We start from the raw sequence: 16628 nt of genomic DNA on the forward strand, positions 1-16628 counted from the left end.
ATGAACTCTACATCCATCAGACACACACAATTCTTACCTATTCTACTAGTATTTGCAAAGAAGTATTTTTTAATCTTAATGTCCAATCCATTCAAGAACTGGCAAAAGAATGTGCCAAATATTGTATCAGATCCCTGACAACAAGTTAAAGTGATATCCATTATTTGAAAAAAATTTTACCCCCTAAAGTACTAAGATTATTTACTATCAATGAAATGGGCCCCAAACAGCTAATGTTTACTAACAAAGGTGAGGGAGAAAAGCTTACCTTCTCTGCTAAGAGCTCTCGGATCTTGCTTGCTTGAACTCTAAATTTCATGAGCTGGGACTCCAGGGCTACACATCGTTCTTTCCAATCTATTGGTCCTTCTGTCTCAGAAAGCTCTGCCATATTTATGCTAGAAAAGAAAGCACAATACCAACTGGCATTCAGGATAATTCATTAAATCATCCAATGCATGCAATTCTAGTCACCATCTAACAGTATCTAGATACAAGTTTTGCATTTTAAGATAAATTCCAGAACTGATAATAGTCTGTGAAAAGAATTTAGGGAGGACAAGAGGCCAGGGTTGGAGGCACAACTGGGTTACTCAAACTTTTTGTGTAACTTAACCTTTCCACGTCTCAGCTTATCCAATCTAGGAAAGAAAGGGGGGAATGTGAAAATAAACCATGGGTATATTGTAAGGAACAAATTAAATATTGCTGTTCTTAGTGCACATTGGACAATACAATAACACCACACACTATTTTAACTCTGCTCAACAGATGAGATTTTTTAAATCTGCCAGCTCATAATTTCACTATGTTCTTAAATTTACAAAACTATTACAGTTTTTATTCAATTGGTGGCATGACAGAATAACCTAAAGGAACTTCCTATCAGTGCTACAATTATGGCTTAGATTTATATTATAATTATTTCTTACCACAGCCCTAAATTTGTCCAGGTCCAGGCTGTCTTTCAAGCCAACAGTCCTTTGCTATATATTTACCTGGACAAGTAGTATGATCCTGGACAAGTTTAGATAATCTTTGCTTGGTGTAAGAGAGAGATTCAGATAATTTTTGCTTGGTGTAAGAAGAGAAAACATATAAATATGAAATTTGGAATCACCTACATTAAGTGAGTCTGCAATCAGTGTTTTCCATGATATTAACTTTCCTCTTGGAGAAGATTAATCCCAGGGAGAAGCACTGTAAGGGAAGCCAAGAAGCTGGGAAAGCGGTTTTGAAATTCTAAAGTGCAAAAAGCTATTGATAGGTTTTGGAAGCACAATTGTTCCTAGCTCTGGGATTCATAAAAGTAGTTTTAAATGTTTGTTAATGTTTCATCAGGCCATTTTCATAAATGGCTTGATAATGCACTTCTGAATGGCCCTTGCTGGAAACTGATAAAATTTGCATTAGGAGTGGCTCTCCTGGAGAAGCCAAGCTCTAACCATGGAATATACGTGACAGCAAAACCCTCAGAACCCCAGGATAGAACTGCAGTTGAAGCATACTATTCTGCTTCTTTTGTTTTACAAAAACATGTCTCCTTCACAAACTAACCAAGTTTATTTTGCCAATATTGAGTGTAACATAACCCCTTCCTAAACCTATACCAGTTTTTAAAACCTGCAAAAGATTATTTTCCTAGCAGAAATATTGTTTTGTGCTTAGATCAGCTTTCACATGAATACTTACATTATCACTCAATAATTTAGAAAAGAATACCAGCAAAGTTGTTCTACAGAGGCTACGACTTTATTAAAAAGCTCTCCAACTATCTCAACGTTGCTCCTCAACTCTAGCCATGATTTAAGGGAAACTTATTGCAGAGCTAGAAATCCTTCTCTTCATGTCTTTGTTTTTACAGAAGTCCCGCCCCATTGTTTTATGAGTTGTTTCTAGGGAGATTAGCCTTGTTAATGACCTTTTTCATTACCTGCATCAGCATTTACTATCAATGATTTAGGTACCTCACTTTGTCAGTGACAAACTTTTTCTCGGTCCTACCGCTACTTCATTTCCTTCCTCATTAGCTTTAGAATGGACAAGGAAGAAAATACAAATGAAGCATTAAAAATAAAAAGCAGCCCTGAAAGGGACATCCTTAAGTCTTAAACTAATCACATCACTGCACAGAAAGGAAGAGACATTCCTCTGTCTTAAGCAAGCGTCTACTTCATGTTGGTTAATTTTTGTTCTACATTTAAAATAATCTGTTTGGGTTCTAGTGTAAAATTTCTACAGTTTTAAAAATAACATACACATATTTTTCAGTAAATAAAGATCACCATAATGAACCGTGGCAATAGAAAAAGACAAAAACCATACAATCATTTCAATAGACACAACATTCTAGGAAAAAGCAATGTAGAAAATCTCAGCCTGATAAAGAGCATCTACAAAGCTCACAGCTAACATCGCACTCAATGGTACATGAGCTGCCTAAGATCAGAAACAACATCAGGATGTCTGCTTTTGACACTTCTATTCAACATTGTACTGGAGGGCTCTGGCCGAGCAAGAAAATAAAATTGAAAGCACAGGGATTAGAAAGGAAAAACTAAAACTATCTCTATTTTAAGATGTCATGGTCTATACACAGAAAATTCTAAGAAATCCATTTCATAAAACAAAACTATAACAACTATTTGAGTTCAGCAAAGTTTCGAGAAATCAGATCAGTATGCAGAAATCAATTGTTCTTCTGTACACTGGCAAGGAAAACTCCAGAAATGAAATAAAAAATAGGAGTTCTCTTGTGGTGCAGTGTCTTAAGGATCAGGCATTGTCATGCACCGGCTCGAGTCACTGCTTTGGTGCAGGTTCGATTTCTGGCCCAGGAACTTCCATATGCCAGGGGCTCAGCCAAAAAAAAGAAAAGAAAAGAAAAAAAAAAAGAAAAAGAAAAGAAATCAAGAATACATTTCATTTATGATAGCATCAGAAAGAATTAAACACTTAGGAGTAAATTTAACAAAATAAGTACAAGATTTATACTTTAACAACTACAAAATGTCATTGACAGAAATTAAAGACCTAAATAAATGGAAAACATCATGCATTCATGGACTGGAAGACATAACATTGTGGGGGTGGCAATACTTACAAATGGATATACACATTCAATATAATTCCTATCAAAATTCCAGTTGCATTTTTTGCAGAAATTGGCAAGCAGATCCTAAAATTCACATGGAAACTCAAGGTACCCAGAATAGCCAAAACAATCTTAAAAAGTTGTAAGATCACATATTCCAATTTCAAAAATTACTACAAAGATAGAGTAATTAAGACTGTGTGGTGCTGGTATAAAGACAGACATATATAAAAATCAATGGAATAAAACTACAAGTACCAAAATAAGGAAATAAGAAATAAGGGTAGGGGCGAAATAGGTGAAAGGAATCAAGCGGTACAAACTTCTTACATTAGTTATATAATAAATAAATCACAGGGATGTATTATATACCATAAGGAATATGGTCAATGTACTAACTTTGTATGGGGACGGATGGTTGCTAGACTTAGTGTGGTGATCATTTCATGTATATGCAACATCAAATCATTATTTAGTGTACCTGAAATTAACACAATATTGCATATCAACTATATTTCAAATATAAATATATCTGTAATAACTCTACCTCCAAATAAGGTCACATTCTGAGACACCAGGAGTTAGGGCTTCAGCAACTTTTTTTTTGGGGGGGGAGCAATTCAATCCATTTTTTAAAGTACAGAAATAGGACTTCCTGCTGTGGTGCAGTAGACTGAGAACCCAACTACAGTGGCTCAGATAGCTGCAGAGGCACAGGCTTAATCCCTGGCCTGGTGCAGTGGGTTAAAGGATCAGGCATTGCTTCAGCTGTGACATAGGCCATAGCTGTGGTTTGGATTCAATCCCTGGTGTAGGAACTTTCATTTACCATGGGAGCAGCCAAAAAAAAAAAAAAAGAAGAAAAAAGTACATAAATAAAACCTCACATTTAGAGTGAACTGATTTTTAACAAGGGTGGAATGAATAGCTTTTTCAATACATGAGGTGCTAGATGACTAGATATTCACATGCAAAAGAAGGAATTTGGATCCTCACCTCATACCATATATGAAAACTAACCCCAAATGGATCAAAGACCTAGATGCAAGAGCCTAAGTTCTAAAGTCTTAGTAGAAAAAATAGGCATGTCCGTGATCTTGAATAGACTCCAGTTTCTTAGATGTGTCACCTAAAATATAAGCAATCTAAGAAAAAAATAGATAAATTGAACCTAAAATGAAATACTTTTGTGCTTCAAAGGACACTATCAAGAAAGTAAAAAGAGGAGTTCCCATCATGGTGCAGCGGAAATGAGTCTGACTAGGATCCGTGAGGTTTCGGGTTCGATCCCTGGCCTCACCCAGTAGGTTGGGGATCAGGCTTTACCATGAGCTGTGGTGTGGGTCGCAGACGTGGCTTGGATCCTGCACTGCTGTGGCTGTGGCATAGGCCAGCAGCTGTAGCTCCGATCGGACCCCTAGCCTGAGAACCTTCATATGCCATGGGTGAGGTCCTAAAAAAGCAAAAAAAAAAAAAAAAAAAAAAAGGAAGCAAAAAGATAACCCACAGATGGGAAGAAATATTTGCCAATTGTATTAATCTGATAAGGGATTTGTATTCAGAATATATAAAGGACTCTAACAACTCAACAATAAAAAAATACAATTAAAAAGTAGACAAAGGATCTAAATAGATATTTCGCTAAAGAAGATATACAAATGGACAATAAGCATATGAAAGATGGTCAACATCTGACCCATCAAAATCAAAATGACATCCCACCATATACCACACAGGATGGTTACAATAAAAAAACAACATAATCACAAGTGTTGGTGAGAATGTAGAGAAACTGGGACTTTCATATACTGCTCAGAATGTACACAGTATACAGCTGCTTTGGAAAAGAGTTTAAGAGTTCCTTAAAAGCTGTGTGGGATTTTTTTGGCTGGGCCCATAGCATGAGGATGTTCCCAGGCCAGGGACTGAACCCACATCATAGCAGTGACAACACCAGATCCCTGAACCCACATCACAGCAATGACAACATCAGATCCCTGAACCCACATCACAGTAGTGACACCACCAGATCCTTGAACTTTAACATAAAGTTACCATAGGACCCAGCAACTCTAAGTACATACTCAAGAGAACCAAATGCTAAGTCCACACCAAAACTTGTAACATGATTATTCAAATAGTCAAAAAGTGGAAACAAACCAAGTGTCCATCATCAGATTAGAGGATAAACAAAATGTAGTCTATCCATACAATGGAATCTTATTCAGCGCCCCAAAAAGGAATAAAGCACTAATACATGCTACAGCAATGGCTGGATCTTGAAAACATTACCCTAAGTGCATACATGGAACAATGGAATATTATTTAGCAATAAAAAGAAAAGAAATACTGATAACTGCTTCAACAAGGATAAATCTTGAAAATATTACACGAAGTGAAATTGGCCAGACAAACGGCTACCTATGGTATGATCCCATTTATATGGAACAGGTAAATCCCAAGAGACAGAAAGTAGCTTAGTGGTTGCCAGCGGCTGTGAAGAGAGGACAATGGTGACCAACTACTAACGGGTCCAAGGTTTCTTTTTGGAGTGATAAAAATACTCGAGAATTAGATAGTGCCGCTGGTTGCACAACCTTGTGACTATACCAAAAACCAGTGCGCTATACACTTTGAAAAGGTAAATTTTAAGGTTTGTGAGTTACACCTCAATAAAAAAGGTATGTATTTACAAATGGGTAAAGAAAAAGTAACAGGAGTTCCTGTTGTGTCTCAGCGGGTTAGAATCTGCCAGGATCACGAGGACGTGGGTTTGATCCCTGGTCTCGCTCAGTGGGTTAAGGATATGGTGTTGCTGTGAGCTACAGTGTAGGTTGCAGCTCGGATCTGGCATTGCTGTGGCTGTGGCATAAGCTGGCAGGTGCAGCTCTGATTCGACCCCTAGCCTGGGAACCTCCATTTGCCTCTAGGTGCAGCTCTAAAAAAAAAAAAAAAAAAAAACAGTTTAAGTGGATATATATGAATAATCCATTGTTTGTGATTACCCCTGCCAAGATTTTCACCAACTCAAGTAATTTAGAGTTAACTATAAATCTCAAATATGACAAGTTATCAGACACATATCTAACCAAAAGTATTCTGCTATGAAAATGACACATCAAATAAATTCTGTTGAACATACCAATTCATTCATTAATTATGCTAATTACATATTTTACAGTGAAGTAGCAAAACCTTCAGCGTATCACTGGATTTGAATAACTTCATTCTCTATTAGTAGGGTCATAATTTTTTTCCTTACAGCGATACATACTGCATGTGGAAGTTACAGGGCCGGTGGTCAAATTGGAGCTACAGCTGAGGCCTACACCACAGCCGTGGTAACACTGGATCTAAGCTGCATCTAACCTACACAGCTTGCGGCAACACCAGATCCTTAACCCACTGAGTGAGGCCAAGGATCAAACCTGCATCCTCATAGAGAGGTCTGTTCCTTAACCTGTTGAGCCACAACAAGAACTCCAATAGGGTCATAATTTTAAAAATTCACAACAGATTGGTTGGCTAATGGTCTATCCTGAAGTCTAGACACCTGATTTTCTCATTTCATTCTGTAATTTCAGTCAGCATAATGTAACTTCCGTGTTAACGCAAGGACTTGAGTAAAGATTCTGATTTTGAACAATACCTACCATCTCTTCCCGTTACTACTGATTTTATAGAGCCTAAGCTTTGGGAGTTAGAACCACTTGCTAAATAAGTATCATTTCTAGATTTCGAATGTGAAAGTAATCTATCTTCACTGCAGGGGACAGGAAAAAGTTTTGGTTTTCCAAATACCCCCAGTGACTTTTGGAAACATTTACTGACACAAAATAAACTGTTTACAATTGTGGAGTGAATGCTCTTTTCTCTGAAACTTTGACTTCCTGTTTCTCTTCCAAATCCCTAAAGGGAAAGAAAAAGAAAAGAAAGAATTCATCTACTTAGGCTTACTCTGATGAAACTCAGGATAGTTTCATATCTCATATTCTTTAATTCTCTCCTCTTAAGGGACAGCTTAACTTGGCCAGGTACCTGTGTGTGTGTGTGATATGTGTGTGTGATGTGTATGTGTGTGTGATATGTGTGTATGTATGTGTTATGTGTGTGTATGTGTTTCTAAAGCAGAAAAGATGGTTTTCTTGACCACACTGAAGATTCCCTTGCTTAAGGAACCTCTCAACCATCACCAACACCACTTGGGCAAAGCCTACCCTTTGGAGGTACTGTTCAGAACCCCTAGTCCTCACTTCACAGCTCCTCGGGGACACACACAGCTGTGTGGTCGAGGCTTGCGACTAGCATTTTCACAAAGAAAGCAGTGACCTGCAGGTAGTACAGCACTAGGGCTTTAGCAGCATAAATGTCTCAACTTCTCTTCACACTGCGTTTCGCACATCAAAATCTATGGCTCAAATGTTCGGTCTTATATTTCAGGGGGAGTGCAGTTTCATGGTAGGTCATCTAAGGGCACTTTGACACTCCGGCAAATCAAGGTGTAGAAACCGGCTTTTTAAAGTTTTGAAAAGTTTCGCCGCCCCCCCCCCTCCCCTGCGAGAAAGGGCGCTCCCAAGAAGCGGAGGCGGTTCCGAAGCATCCCTAGCTGCGTGGGCCACTCGGCGCGGGGACGTGCGGCAGCCTTGTGCGTCCCCCTGACCGCCCGCGCCGCCAACCCGGGCCCCGCGTTTTCAAACAAAATGTCACGGGAGACCAGGGGGCGAGGAGCCGCCGGTCACCGCTCCCAGACGAGACCCCAGTCCCGCGGGCAGCAAAGGGAGCCATGTCGTGTGCCTGAGCTGCAGCAAGAGCCGCGGAGTTGAGTCCGGCGCTGGCCCGCTCCATCCCCCGGGTCTCCCGCCAGCCGGATCGGCCCGCCGCCCCCATCGTCCGCACGGCTTGCCCACCAGGGACGGCGCGTTCTCGAGGGGGCGGGGATCCCCGGACATCAGGGACACTGGGATCGCCCTTGGCTCCCGGCCCGTCCATCTGCCTACCTCTGCGCCAGCCCCCCAGTAGCGCCCGACGTCCTGGCAGCCCTTGGCGCGGGGTTCCAGGGGTTCTCAGCCGGCGCCCGCCTCACACCGAGCCCGGAGTGGGAGGGGGGAAGGACACCGCCTCCTCCTAGGACTGGCGGCCAGAGTAGCCAGGCAGAGGTCTCAGTCGACTTCATGACGTCACCTGGGGGTGTGGCTATGAGTTTGACTCCTCCCAGTCCCTACCCAAAGAGAGAGTTCTGTCCAGGAGCTGTACCTCTGGCCTCTGCCACGCTTAGAGCTCAGAGCCAGTTGCACTGTTCTCCCCCTTTCCATTCCCTCTGCCTGGACTCCGCACCCTCCCATTTGGTCTCCCAACCAGAAGCGTCTCCTCTTACCGATCTTTCACCGTCTTGCCAGGTTAGCTGTCCTTAAGGGCAGTGTTGATGTACATTCACTGTGACAAAGACCTTCACTGGCTTCCTTTTGCTTAAGTTATCAAAAACTTAGTCTAGTATTCAAGTCCTCCGTCCTGCTTTCTTCAGGTTTTGTTTGTTTTTTGTTTTTTGTCTTTTTGCCTTTTCTAGGGCCGCACTCGCGGCACATGGAGGTTCCCAGGCTAGGGGTCTAATTGGAGCTGTAGCCACCAGCCTACACCAGAGCCACAGCAACTCGGGATCCGAGCCATGTCTGTGACCTATACCACAGCTCATGGCAACGCTGGACCCTTAACCCACTCACTGATCGAGGCCAGCGATCAAACCTCAACTTCATGGTTCCTAGTCGGATTCGTTAACCTCTGAGCTACAAAGGGAACTCCTCTTCAGATTTATTTTTCACAGCTGCCCCTTCACTATGTGAGACGGTTACTGTGTGTTTCCCTATTCCAGGGAAGTCCATTTGGAACATTTACCTGCTATTTCCCATCTTTAAAAGTTCAAACTATCCTCTAAGACAGAGCTCAAATAATCTGTGTGTAACCATGCTTGTTGCCCCATTTAGCAGTAATCTCTTTTCTTGTTTCTGCACTCTGAGAATTTAGATTTTCACTCCTCTTGGCACAAGCTCATTCTGCTCTGCTTACCATTCCTTCTCTCTCCATTACATTGTGAAACCAGGAATTTGTTTTCTTTCTTTTTGCATCCTGCTCAGCACCTAGCACAGAGCATTGCGTAAATGAGTGATATTTTTATGGTAATTGGATTTTAATTTTAATCACAAGAAGGGGTCTGGAGGGGCCAGTCTCAGGGTTTTAAAAAAAGAGAGAGAGAATTCTGAAGGTTATGGGTAATCCCTTCCTAGGTCACAAAGCTAGATCAGACGAATTACTCCCTTTGGTTCACAGTTGGCCAATATAAAGTGGAAGGAGGATTTTTTTCATTACACTCTTTTTCTTTTCCTTCAGCTTATCTCACCTTATATAGAAAAAGCACAAAAGAGATAAAGATTTACAAAGTTCCACAGAGGGAAGGCAGTAAACGAATAAGACTAAAAGGCCAGCAAGTGAGTATCAGGCTTCCATATTTCTTCCAGATGAGCTCTAATTTTGGACTGGATCCCAGACTACCCCCACACATCAAATTCTTTTTGCCTTCTGTGGGAGCTGATGATGCCTATCATATGAAAAATTGTCTCCAAACAGTTTTGGCAAACAAGCAGGCTGGACTGGGCTTATTTTATAAAGCATGCATGATTTAAATAAACAAAGTTTAAGTAACTTGCAAAATCTAACACAGCAAGTCAGTAGAGACCAAAGAGCTAAGTTCAGGAGAAAGAGAGAAAGAATGCCAAAATAGAATCACTTCCGTTTGTGAGTCAGAATACTAAATAGACTAAGAGAGCTGAGTGAATAAAGTCACTCATGAAAAGAAGCTTTCAAAACACGGCTGCCACCCTTGTAAGACTCAGCCAACATTTACTTACTGTCACCTTTTTCTAGAAACATGACAAAATGAATTTGTTTGACTGTGGAGAATACAGTGAAACGGTATCTTGTTTCTGCTTGTGCTAAGAAAAATACATGGAACAATGGAATATTATTTAGCAATAAAAAGAAAAGGGGTACTGATAAATGCTACAATATGAATAAATCTTGAAAATATTGTGCCCAGTGAAAGAAGCCAGTCACAAATGACCACATTTTGTATGATGCCATTTATATGAAATGTGCAGAATAGGCAATTTTATAGATATGGAAAGTAGATTCGTGGTTATGAGGAGCTGGGGAGTGATGGCTAAGGAGAGGGGTGTTGCTTTGGGGGTAACGAAAACATTCTAAAATTTGTGGTGATGGTTGTGCAACTCTGCAAATACACGGGAGACCATTGATGGGTACAGTTCAAGCCAGTGAATTGTATGTTTTGTGAATTATAGCTCAATAGAGCTGTTCTTCAAAAAACATTCTGAATTTTATGTTTTCATATTCAGTGGCAGCAGCTGGAAAATATCTCTGACCAGCCCTCCTGGTTGTTCATGGCACTGTGTACCTTTGTTTCATAGTATTTACCTTAGTTGTAATATTATGTTTATTTGTGATTATTGATTTTGTTTCCCCCAGCTAGAGTGTAAGTGTCATGAAACTAAAAACTGTCTGGTTTCCCTCATAAACATATATCTGGCATCTACCACAGTGCCTGGCATGTAGCAGGTACACAATAAATATTTGTTAAATGAATGAATGAAGACAGCAAGGGATATATATTTTATTAAGTATTTGTAACGTTCCAGGTCACCAGGAGCAAAACAGATATGTCTTCATGGAATTTTGGTCTAGGGAGAGACATATTCATTAGATAGTCACACAAATAAATATATAATTACAAATTGCTTTAGGTTTCTGAAGGACAAGAGTTCCCATTGTGGTTTGGTTCCCATGAGGATGCAGGTTTGATACCCGGCCTTGCTCAGTGGGTTAAGGATCCGGCATTACTGTGAGCTGTAGTGTAGGTTGCAGACATGGCTTGGATCCTGTGTTGCTGTGGCTGTGGTGTAGGCCAGCAGCTGCAGCTCCAATTCAACCCCTAAACTGGGACTTCCATATGCCACAGGTGCTGCCCTTAAGAAAAAAAAAAAAAAAGGCCAAAAAAACGGTTCTTAAGGTATAGCACAAGGGGTTATGCAACTGAATAAGAGGAGGAACTAGAGGGAGTTCCCTGGTGGCTCAGTGGGTTAAGGACCTGACATTGACACTGCTATGGCTCTGGTTAGTGCCGTGGCATGTTCAGTCCCTAGCTAGGGAACTTCCACATGCTGCAGGCATAGCCAAAAGAAGAGGATCTGGAATTCAGGAAGTACTTCTTTGAGAAAATGACAATTGAGCTGAGGTCTGAGGCCAGGCAAGAGCAAGAGATAATGGAAATAGCATCCCAAGTCATGAGAGCTACAGGTGCCAGGCCCTGTGGTGAGGAGGAACCTGAGACTTTGAAGGACTGACTAGAGGCCAGTGAGGCAGGGGCACAATGAGGCACAGGGAGCAAGGGGAACAGTAGAGCAGGAGGAGGCTGCAGAAGAAAGAAGGCCACATGTATGGGGCCTTGGAGAACAGAGCTTCTCAAACTTCATGGGGATCTGGTTAAAACAGTGTTCAGACTCAATAAGCCTGGGATGAGAACCAAGATTCGGCATTTCTAATATGCTCCAGGGACATACTTTGAGTTGCAAGGTTATGACAACATTATTCCAAGAGCCCTGAGAATCCACTCAAGTTTTTTAAACAAGGACGTGATAAGATCAGATGTGGCAAGTTACAGAGAGTGGATTAGAAAAGAGCAAGAGTGGGTTCAATGGATTTCAGTTATCCTGGTGAGAAGTGATAGCAGCTGGGGAGCAGTGGTGTTGGAAAGAAGCAATGGGTGTGCAGGAGAGAAGAGGCAGAAGCAAGAACGTTTAGAAGCTAAGGGAATGGATTACGGTAATCTGAAGTAGGTCACTTATGGCAAGAATGAAATGGAGGCCATGGTGGGAATTTAAAGATTCTGGATGGAATAGATAAAAATAGTAAACAAGTATGTGGCACTTACAAGGCATAGGCCCTCTTCCAAGTGCTTTAGCATATATAATCTTACGACAATCCTTTGATAGAGGCAAAATTGTTATCCCATCTGACAGATGAGGCAGTTGAGGCACACAGTTTAAATAACTCTTCCAAGGTTGCACAGACATTAAGCAGCAGGCCTGGGAATTCTGACTTCACAGTAATCTGTATACAGCATCTCAACTTCTTTCACGAAATTGAATTTGCAAGTTCTGACAACTGATGAGACTGGAAGACATGAGGCTCTGGGAGGCTCTGAGTGACTGGGAAATAATACACTAACTAAAGTAAGCAAGGAGAAGAAGGAAGTAGTTAAGGGAAGGGGAATGAGATCTGGCTTGGATGAGCAGAGTGCATCCTGAGGTGTTGTTGAAATATCCAGAGGGAGAGAGGCCCCAGAAAATCAGTCCAGCTGAGATGAGGATGAAGGCCTGGGTTGGGGTAGACATTTCAAGGTAATCTGCACAGAGGGGAGATTTTTGTAAATTGCATAATGACTGCTGACCACATGGCCATTTGGCATATTGGGAGCAAGAGCAGAGAGGTGGAAGGAGGCAGGGAGAAGGGAGGCTGGGTAAATACTAGGGAAGAAGAGCCTGGCTCTTTTTTTTTTTTTTTTTTTTTTTTTGGCATGTGTGGCATATTCCCAGGCTAGGGTTGAATCAGAGCTTCAGAGCTACAGCTGCCAGCCTACACCACAGCCACAGCAATGCCAGATTTGAGACTCATCTGTGACCTCCACCACAGCTCACAGCAACACCAGATCTTTAACCCACTGATTGAGGCCAGGGATCAAACCCACATCCTCATGGATACTCGTCGGGTTCTTAACCCTCTGAGCCACAAGAGGAACTCCAAGTCTGGCTCTTGAATCCAACTGCTTGTAAAATCCAAAAGGAATCAGAGGGAAAAGAAGACACTGACCACACTAGAATAAGCATATGGCTTCTGGCACAAAGATATTGGCAATCCCAGTTCCGAAAGTAGAAGTCCCAGGACTCGGGGACATATAGGAAAGAAAAGGAGAAGACTGGGGGAAAGAAATGAGGCTTGTAGAACAGGCTCTTCCTGGCTGACTAGGGTACAACATGGGGTATAGGCCCAAGCACCCCAAGCTCTTCACCTGCAACTCAGGAGACCAGCAAACTCTGGGCCCCAAAGTATCCCTGTCATCAGAGAGGCAGACAAACAACCTGGCCCTCCTAGAGGGGGAGCACAGGGAGAGAGCCAGCCTGCTGTGTCCCCAGTGCCCAGGGCATAATGGCCTTTTCAGTCCTTTGGGTCGGAAAGAAGGCAGGGCTCTCTTCAGTCTCACCTCACCAGGTGAGCTGAGCTCCCTCTATCACAGACTGGTGTGGGCAGCAGCTCGTCAGTAAAGCCAGGCCAAGGCCAAGACTGGTGGAGGTGAGAGTGTGATGGGCACCAGTGAGGTCCCAGAGAAAACAAGTATGCACAGAGGAAAAAGAAAAGGGCAAAAGGGCTAGGGCAGAGCCTTGTGGACCACTTAAGGCAAGAGAAAGCAGGAGCAGATTGTTGACGCAGATCGAGGGGCAGTCAGCAATGACTTGGTCAGGACCCAAGAAGTTAAAAAAAAAAAAAAAAAAGACAGCACATATGAGAGTCACACAGGAAAACAGTGACCCAAATCATATAAAAAGCATTAAAAATGAACAGAGGATTTCTTGTGTTTGGGATCAGTACCTACCAGGAAGAGACAACCAGCCTGGTACAGATCCTCACTACAGCTAATAACTAAAACTTTTCCCTCTCTCTCTTTTTTTTTTTTGTCTTTTTGCCATTTCATGGGCCGCTCCTGTGGCATATGGAGGTTCCCAGGCTAGGGGTTGAATTGGAGCTCTTTGCTGCTGGCCTACGCCAGAGCCACAGCAACGCGGGATCCGAGCCACGTCTGCCACCCACACCACAGCTCACGGCAACACCGGATCCATAACCCACTGAGCGAGGCCAGGGATCGAACCCTCAACCTCATGGTTCCTAGTTGGATTCGTTAACTGCTGAGCCACGATGGGAACTCCTCCCTCTCTTTTTTTACATTGCATAAAGGGACAGCTTAAGCCAGAAGTAAAGGAACAAAAATCCAGAAAAACTGACCATAGGATCCTCTGACACTGACAGTTATGAAAATGTAAAAAGACACATTATAAAGACATTATTATGTGCTTTGGGATAACTATAAAAAGAAAAGGGATCCTCAAAAGACTTTGGAGAAAGCAGAGGTTAATAGGATGTTGTAACCTACAGGTGATACTCAGTAAAGAGGCAGGGCTTGAGGGGAGAAAAGATTAAGCAGAAGGAATTGGTTGCTGCATTGTTGGGTGATGGTGGGGCAGACAGCCTGAGTCAAGCCTAAGATCAGAAGCACTAAACCACATATGAGTGAATGAATGAATGAATGAATGAGGTTGATGTCCATGAGGGAGACTGAGCCATCCTGCCCAACTGGAAGCAAAGAGGTTTGGCATCAGTTGATAGTCTGAGTCTGATACTGCCTGAGGTTTTGAGGCCCAAGACCCATCACAACACAATACAAAGTGTTTTGTATCAGCTTTCTTTTCCTTTCATGGCCAATGGAATATAGTAAGGCTGTTTCAGAAAACCTGGAGGGGTGACTGATTTGATTGCCACTGAATGAAGTACAATCTTTAGTGCGTTTGATGGGTACCAGAAGCTTGCATGGAAGTTTATTTGAAGGATAGCAGATACACGGGAGGAAAATCCTAAGAGTTGAGGTGAGAAGGAGTGGGAAGATGCAGCAAGGAAAATGTAAAAATGAGAGGTTTGCATGTAGGAATGGAAGAGAGACTGTGTCTTGTTGAATCCAAGAGGTGGGTTTGCTCTGAGCCTCGTTGAAATAATGTGACATGACTTGGCAACAGCATTTTGAACTAACAATTGAATCAAAGTAATTACTTGCATCCTTGTTTTCAATAAGTCTTCCTTTACTTAACCAAATTCACAAGGTGGCCCTGGAATTTTAACTTTAGTGCTGTTGCCCTGTTATATATGTAAATCAATATAAAGATCTTTTTTAAAAAGTTCCCCATAGCCATTGTTGTTTTACATAGTTTCCTGATTATAAAAGCAGTATCAGTTCATTTTTTGGAAAATACAAAACATTATAACAAAGAAGAAAACTAAAATTATCTGCAGTGCATCATCAGTCTTTTTTCATATAATATGCTATTTTCCTTAATGAAATTCCCTTATAAGATCATGCTGAATTCATACTTTTTATCTTGCTTTCACACTTAAGATTTTATTGTGAGCATTTTCTTTGTCATTAAGTATTAAAAACATTTTTAATGACTAGTTAATATTCCACCATAAAATTTTACCCTAATTTATTTAACCATTCTCTTGTTATTATAATACAATTAGATCATTTCTAATTTTTCACTAGTATAAAAACAACAATTATTTCAATATTTTCATGTTCTAATAATAATCTTTTGAAATACTTTTTTGGTCTTTTTTTTTTAGGGCTACACCCCAGCATATGGAAGTGGGTTAAGCATCCAGCTGTGGTGTATGTAGGTCACATGCATGGCTAGGGGTCAAATCAGAGCTGCAGCTGCTGGCCTACACCACAGCCACAGCAATGCAGGATCTTAGCCACACATATGTGACCTACACCACAGCTTACTGCAACACTGGATCCTTAACCCAGTGAGCAAGGCCAGGGATTGAACCCACGTCTTCATGGATATTAGTCGAGTTTGTTACTGCTGAGCCATGACAGGAGCTCCCTTGAAAGGCTTTTTAATAACAGCTTTATTGAGATACATTTCATATTCTATATAACCCACTTATTAAAAGTTTAAAATTCAGGAGTTCCCTGATGGCCTAGTGGTTAAGGATTTGGCACTGTCACTGCTGTGGCTTGGGTTTGATCCCTGGCCTAGGAACTTCTGCATGCCATGGGCTCAGCCAAAAATAATAATAATAATAATAAAGTTTACAATTCAATGGTTTCTAGAGTGTTCACAGATTTGCCATAGTCAATTCAAGAACATTTTCATCAACCCAAAAAGAAACTCAGGGAGTTCCCGTTGTGGCTCAGCGGTAATGAACCTGACTAGTATCCATGAGGACTCAGGTTCAAATCTGGCCTCAGTGGGTTAAGGATCTGGCACTGCTGTGAGCTGTGATGTGGGTCGCATATGCGGCTCAGATTGGACGATGCTGTGGCTGTGGTGTAGGCCCACAGCTACAGATCCAATTTAACCCCTAGCCTGGAAACTTCCATATGCTGTAGGCGCAGCCCTAAAAAGACAAAAAAGAAAAAAAAAAATGTTAAGAATTCCTGTTGTGGTGCAGCGGAAACGAATCCAACTAGTAACCATGAGGTTTCGAGTTTGATCCCCAGCCTCATTTAGCGGGTTAAGGCTCTGGCACTGCCCTGAGCTGTGGTGTAGGTCTCACACATGGCTCAGATTCTGCATTGCTGTGGTTGTGGCATAGGCCAGCAGCTGTAGCTCTCATTCAACCCCTAGCCTGGGAACCT

General features: G+C 41.7%; 1 protein-coding gene across 5 annotated transcripts in view; it reads right to left on the minus strand.

Moving 5' to 3' along the window:
• The window catches only part of PLEKHH2 (pleckstrin homology, MyTH4 and FERM domain containing H2), a 126035-nt gene extending 117788 nt beyond the window's left edge, over window positions 1-8247 (minus strand). For all 5 annotated transcript variants that reach the window (XR_002342738.1, XR_002342739.1, XM_021087575.1 and 2 more), the window contains exons 1-2: window positions 8092-8247; window positions 269-398 (exon numbers count right to left, since the gene is read on the minus strand). Coding sequence is in view for 3 of the 5 variants with exons in the window: in XM_021087575.1 (XP_020943234.1) it covers window positions 269-391 (123 nt within the window). In the remaining 2 variants the exon portion in view is untranslated. The remainder of the gene's footprint in view (window positions 1-268; window positions 399-8091) is intronic.

Source organism: Sus scrofa, chromosome 3 (genome assembly GCF_000003025.6).
Source record: "Sus scrofa isolate TJ Tabasco breed Duroc chromosome 3, Sscrofa11.1, whole genome shotgun sequence".
NCBI lineage: Eukaryota > Metazoa > Chordata > Mammalia > Artiodactyla > Suidae > Sus > Sus scrofa.